At 57.2% G+C, this 6,415-nt stretch overlaps 1 protein-coding gene across 1 annotated transcript in view; it reads right to left on the bottom strand.

Annotated features, from left to right (window-relative positions):
- Positions 1-4,600: 4,600 nt before the first annotated feature.
- Positions 4,601-6,415, bottom strand: part of VOLCADRAFT_96178 (uncharacterized protein) — a gene marked incomplete at both ends in the record, with an annotated part of 5,276 nt that continues 3,461 nt past the window's right edge. The window contains 2 exons of the mRNA XM_002955227.1: positions 4,601-4,872; positions 4,989-5,354. Of these exons, the coding sequence (XP_002955273.1) occupies positions 4,601-4,872; positions 4,989-5,354 (638 nt within the window). The remainder of the gene's footprint in view (positions 4,873-4,988; positions 5,355-6,415) is intronic.

Here is a 6,415-nt window from a genome sequence, read left to right as displayed (position 1 = left end):
TGAGTTGATAAGTAAGGTTGGTTGCCCGAAAGCGGCTATGTATGTGTCGGCTCGCCTGTTGGGTCGTTTCCAGTCCATGGATGCTACCTACCTAGTTTGGAGGGGAGCACCTCTAGCTGTACATTATGTATCTCACCCCACCGCAACTACCTCATTTTGCCACTGACAGATGCCCCCCCTGCAAACGACTCGGCAAGGGGAGCTTCCATGTACACACACACACACACACACACACACACACACACACACACACACACACACACACACACACGCGCGCTGCCTATACCTAGGCAAGCTCTAGAGACGGAGAGCGCCGTGTTTCACCCCAGTTTCTATCTTTGTGTAGACTTCTCGAGTCGCGAAGCATGCCGACTGCGAGAAGGGGCTGTTGGAGAGCTCGTCTCAATGTCTCCTATTCCGCAGCAGCAGCCTTTGAACTGCTGCTACAAGCAACGTTTGTAAGTATGTATTTATGTGTACTGCCGGATGATGATGACGCACTCAACACACGGACATGTCAGCTCGGAAACGGCCCGCTCCCACAACCAGCTACGACTGTCGCTCGGGAGTGAGGAGTAATAACGAGGGGCTTGTTGCTATCGCCATGTATGGCGCCTGCATGGCGCCATACATGAACTCCGCGCTGCTAGCTGCCCACGTAAGCCCATCTGCCCAGAAACCTAAGTTGCCCTGAAGCCAATAAGTGTGTGTGTGTGTGTGTGCAATACTCTCCAGCGATACAACAGATCGCGTTACCACCACCCCACCACCACCACCCCGCCACCCCCCCACCCCACCACCACCACCCCACCACCCCACCACGACCACCCCACCACCCCACCCCAACCCACCACCCCACTACTTCAAGCCACTACTTGTCATGTGTCTATCCCCATCCCGAATGAACTCGGTCTGCCTGCAAATACGCCAAGATTTTGCAACCACACGTACATGCATCCCGCCAGGCGGTTGATTACGTGTACATGAGGCTTGCATGCGGTGACTCAACAGTCCTAACCCCATTAACAAAAAAAGGCGACAGCATTGAAAACAGCGCGCACGATATGGCCAGGTATGTATGCACGCATGAGCAAGCAAGCGGGGCGAACGGAGCCGTCTAGTGCAATATCGGAAAGGTGCGTGCATGCAGAGACCCTTGATGGACGATATCCGAGACACAGATAGATAGGTAGATAGATAGATAGATGGATGGATAGATAGATAGATAAATATATATATAGATAGATAGATGGATAGAGAGATAGATGGGCTGTCGATAGACATTTAAAGGAAGAGTGCAAGGACTTCTAAAATTCACTTATCTGCAGAGACCATCCATCTACCTTTCTACACACCTACCTATCTACCTGCGTACTCAGCGCCATCTACATACGCCACGAGGCCAGCCTGGTAGCCACCTCCGGGGACAACGGCCCGCATTAGCTGACGTGACCATGGCGTGTTCAGCAAAGCGGCCGGCTAGCTACCCCCAGGGGTTAATCAAATGCGAGAAGCCATCAATCACCCCGCGGACTTAAGACTACTTCACGGAAAAAGGAGCACTAAGAAGCCCCTTGCAGCAGCAGCCCCTGCAGCCCCAGCAGCAGCAAGCGCCCTCCGGGGGGGGACTACACGACTACACCGACAGCCACGTACCAGGGGCTGCCACGCGCGAATCGAAAACTTGGCATGAAGAAAAACAGAAAACCCTGCAGCTTATCCAGCAACTCACAACCTACACCTGCGATATAATCGATCGATCAACGAGCGCCCACACCCCCGGCCCCGAAATGCGCCTATAGCTACACCGTATTGCCCCACGCGTACGCTGCCAACGGGCGGCAGCGCTGTCCAGCTACTTAACAACATGACGCATGACTTCACGAAACGGAACAAATCCGCTGTCGGCGAATTTCTAGGCATGCCATTGTCCGGCAAGCTATGATGTCCTGAGGCGCGAGGGCCGGCGGCGGAACACGAGGCAGGTAAGGTGGAGCAGTTGTACGTCAGTGTCAGACGCACCGCAACGTACCTCCACAACACAACACAAATGTCCGACCGACCAGGCAATCCATGCCGCTCGTCACCAGGGCCGTGCAACTGACCAGCAACTGAACGAGGCGTCCTAGCAGCCCACACGCCGCAGCCACCAGGCCATTACAAACTGAGGTAACAATCAGAATTATGCCGCGCGATGTACGGCCAGTCGGTCAGTCAGCCATTCGTCCTCGCAACGGCCATTCACCCCGACGTCCAGTCAGAAACCTGCTTATTAGGCCCCCCAGCCCCCAGCCAAATCCACTCGCCACTAATCTGCTATAGCGCCAGTAGCACCTACCAGAAAATAACCCAAGCGAGTATGGTATATCCATTCATGCGCAGTGTAAACAAGCACACGCACACTCACCGTAGTGCGCAAAACAAACTCACATCATCATGTACCTGGCCTGGCCCTCTTTATTCGACACTATACGTAGTGTGGTGCCCCGCCAGGTCAGCACCAGGCCGTATAGAGCACATCGCCACAACCAACGTCACCGCGCGGCTCAGCTTGTTGAATCCAAACAAACAAACGAAGAATGGTCTGAAATCTCCTTGATTGATTTTAAAGGCAATCAAAAGTACGAACTGAACTCTACATATATATTGAACCCCTACCGCTACACCTGCTAACATCACTCCTACCGCCAGCCGCGTTTCAAAGAGAAGAGACAGGACGCACTGCACCGCCGCACAGCACAGCAGACGGGTTGACACGGTCTTTCACCTTGACGCCGTCGCGCTGCGTGTGCGCCGCGCAGGATTTGACAAAGGACGCTTCGTCCCTTTTCGACACACCAGCATCCGGGACATGGTCACATGAGGTGCAAGTAGTGGTGCTACCAACCACATTTTGACGTCATAAAACCCGGCATGAGACCCGGCATGAGACCCGGCATGAGACGGGTAAAGCTGCACGTGGCCCCAGGGGGCCAGGTAGCAGTAGCACCAGGGCCCAGCCTGCCGGCGCACGAGTAATAACTCCCCCGGCGAGTATGGACGTGCTCTCCTAAGCACGCGCACGCGCGAGCAAGACAATTAAATCAGGTTTACGTTTGCGCGCAAACCGGAAAGAAATGCAGGTAATGAATGTGCGCACCTTGGAGCAAACAATGCTTTCAACTGAATGACTTCACCTAAACTTTGCGCACGGGCGCGGGGCATGTGTTCGCATGCAGATTTATTGACACATCTCGCCACCTGCTCATCTCGCCAGCTGCTCATCTCGCCAGCCGCTCATCTCGCTAGCTGCTCATCTCGCCAGCTGCTCATCTCGCCAGCTGCTCCTCTCACCAGTTGCCATCGATCTACCCAATCGACTAGCCGCATCTCCAGGGCGCACCCGCATATCCCGCGAACCGCACACAGCACTCCACATACCACATGTGCTTCTTAGATGTTCGATAAACAACGGACAGTCGGCAGGCACCCCGGGCACCACACGAACCCCAACGACCGCAGTCACATACAATCCTAAACCGAAAAGCAGACGCCATCAACAACAACTGTCTAACGGGTAAAACGCGGGTATGCATGCGCGCACGTGCACACCCGAGTCATCACGACGTGCGCGGCATATCCGCCCTCGCTCGCCCAGAGCTCAACGATCCACTCCTCCTCCTCCTCCTCCTCACCCTCCACCACAGCAATACTTCTTCCTTTTACAACACTACTCCCTTCTTTTACAAATCCAAAATTTTTCGCACGCGCCAAGCACACATTTCATGACATGGCGTAATGACCACCACACAACGTGCAAACACAGTATCCCGAACCAGCAACCTTCAGCAAAATGAGGAACGAGCCTTCTAGTGATCATGTAGCCGCACACGTGCCTGTTGATCCATGCACCCCCGTACGTGAACGTGTATCCGTACGCACATGTAAATGCACGTGCATATGCACATGCCAGGTCAGGCAACAACCCTTTTCTTGCCGTCAGAAATCACGGCGGCGAAGACACGACACGACTCGGCGTTCCCGCCAATAAGCCCCCATAATAAGGCCCCAAGGCACTTCCTATTTCTCCAGAATCCGTACTCTTTTTAGTACCACCACCACCACCACCGCCACCACGATGTATCAATCCATAAATCGTTTCCAATCCATGTATAAACTTATTCTTCTGCCGAACCGTTTCCCCATCCCCGATCGATCGCGACGACTGCGAAACTGCACAGGCGGCCGCACAGCAGCGACCAAACGACAAGCTCCAGCAGCCCCAGCGGACGCTCGCCGCAGCTCGCCACAAAGTGACTTCAGCTTCCATCAGCTGCTGCTGCACCAACAAACTTGGCGTCCCCTCCGAGCCCCCCCCCCATCGCGTGTGGTTCGTCTTTCCCCCCCCATCCCCCTCGAGGACCTTCCCTCCATTCCCCCGCCCCTCGCGGAGAGCCCCCCTCTGCCGCTACGGCTGATTTAGCCCTCCAAGCACCTCCCGCCGGGGAGATGCTCCGCATGGGGAGATGCTTTCCACCGGGACTGGGAAGCACGCGGCGCCCGGTTGGGTTGCTGCGAGCGCATGGGAGGCACGCAGGGCCGCTGCGGGCTCGCCTGGTCGTCAGCCCGTTGCAACAGCAGGCGGCGGGGAGGAGCCACCGAAGGCGCCTCCTCCGCCGGCTGTTCGGGAAGATGCGGTGGCCGCCATGGCGTTTCGGTGATGTGCCGCGGTAATCGACGAACATGTCGTGACGGTGGTGGCAGGAGGGGGGGTCCAGGCGTTGGAGGGGATGGCTGTGGGCGGTACGGTGCAGGGGGGAAAGCTGCTGGTAGCGGATGTGCCGCCGCCGCCGGTGGAGGTGGAGGTGGAGGTGGCACCCCGCTTGAGTCCATCTGGACGGGAGCAGGAGACGTAGCCGGTGCTGCCGCCGGCACCCCAGAAGGAAACGGCGGAGCAGAGGATATCAGAGGCAAGGCTGGTGGTGGATAAACCGGCGGCTGGGGGGTACCTGATGGCGTTGTCGGGGTTGGCTCCGGCGCAAGAGAGGGCGGAGGTGCCCCGGCTGATGAGGGCTGTACAGCCGGCAGCAGAGGCGGCAGCGAATGATCCAGCGACGGAAACGGCGAAGATGGAGGCGCGGGGGAGACATGCATAACATGCGGGTTGGCGGCTGGTAGCACAGGTGGTGGTGGAGACGGCGGTGGTGGCAGCGGTGGTAATGATGGCGCTGCAGGGTACACTGGTGGCGCTGCAGGGTACACTGGTGGCGCTGCAGAGTACACTGGTGGCGCTGCAGGGTACACTGGTGGCGCTGCAGAGTACACTGGTGGCGCTGCAGAGTACACTGGTGGCGCTGCAGAGTACACTGGTGGCGCTGCAGGGTATGCCCCAGGAACCCAGGAGGAGGAGGAGGGGCCAGACGGATACAACGGCATCACCTCCCAAAAAGGCTGCAAGGCTGGCGCAGGTGCCGCCGGTGGGCTGCTTGCCAGCGGATAATCCTCCGGCGGCGGATAATCCCCCTCGGTTGGATCCCGCATCGTCCCCCAGATCGGAAGATTAACAAAGGGCGGCCATAGCTCGGGTATGTCGGGCCTCTGACGTGGCGGCGCGCTCACTGTTGTTGCAGTCGAGGGGGAACTCGCGCCGCCCACCCAAGGCGGTCGGGGATGCCAGGGTGAGCGGTCCGGATCGCCCTCAAGGTGTAATAGCAGCTGTATGCAAAGGTAGGTAGGTAGGTAGGTAGGTAGGTAGGTAGGTAGGCAGGTAGGTAGGTAGGTAGGCAGGCAGGTAGGTAGGTAGGTAGGTAGGTAGGTAGGAGGCAGGTAGGTAGGTAGGTAGGCAGGTAGGTAGGTAGGTAGGTAGGTAGGTAGGTAGGTAGGCAGGTAGGTAGTAGGTAGGTAGGTAGGCAGGTAGGTAGGTAGGTAGGTAGGCAGACAGGTAGGTAGGTAGTAGGCAGGTAAGTGGGTAGGCAGGTAGTAGGCAGGTAGGTAGGTAGGTAGGTAGGTAGGTAGGCAGGTAGTAGGCAGGTAGGTAGGTAGGGAGGTAGGTAGGTAGGCAGGTAGTAGGCAGGTAGGTAGGTAGGCAGGTAGGTAGGTAGGTAGGTAGGTAGGCAGGTAGGTAGGTAGGCAGGCAGATAGGTAGGCAGGTAGGTAGGCAGGTAGGTAGGCAGGTAGGCAGGTAGGCAGGTAGGTAGGTAGGCAGGTAGGTAGGCAGGTAGGCAGGTAGGCAGGCAGGTAGGTAGGAGGCAGGTAGGTAGGTAGGTAGGCAGGTAGATAGGCAGGTAGGTAGGTAGGCAGGTAGGTAGGTAGACAGTAGGGAGGTACGGAGGTAGGTAGGTAGGGAGGTAGGTAGGTAGTTACGGCAGGTAAGTAGGCAGGTAGGTAGGCAGGTAGGTAGGTAGGCAGGTAGGTAGGTAGGCAGGTAGGTAGGCAG

Source organism: Volvox carteri (genome assembly GCF_000143455.1).
Source record: "Volvox carteri f. nagariensis unplaced genomic scaffold VOLCAscaffold_50, whole genome shotgun sequence".
In the NCBI taxonomy this organism is placed as follows: Eukaryota; Viridiplantae; Chlorophyta; class Chlorophyceae; order Chlamydomonadales; family Volvocaceae; genus Volvox; species Volvox carteri.
The sequence above is the reverse complement of the archived record's forward strand: the minus strand, read 5'-3'. Positions and strand labels throughout refer to the sequence as shown.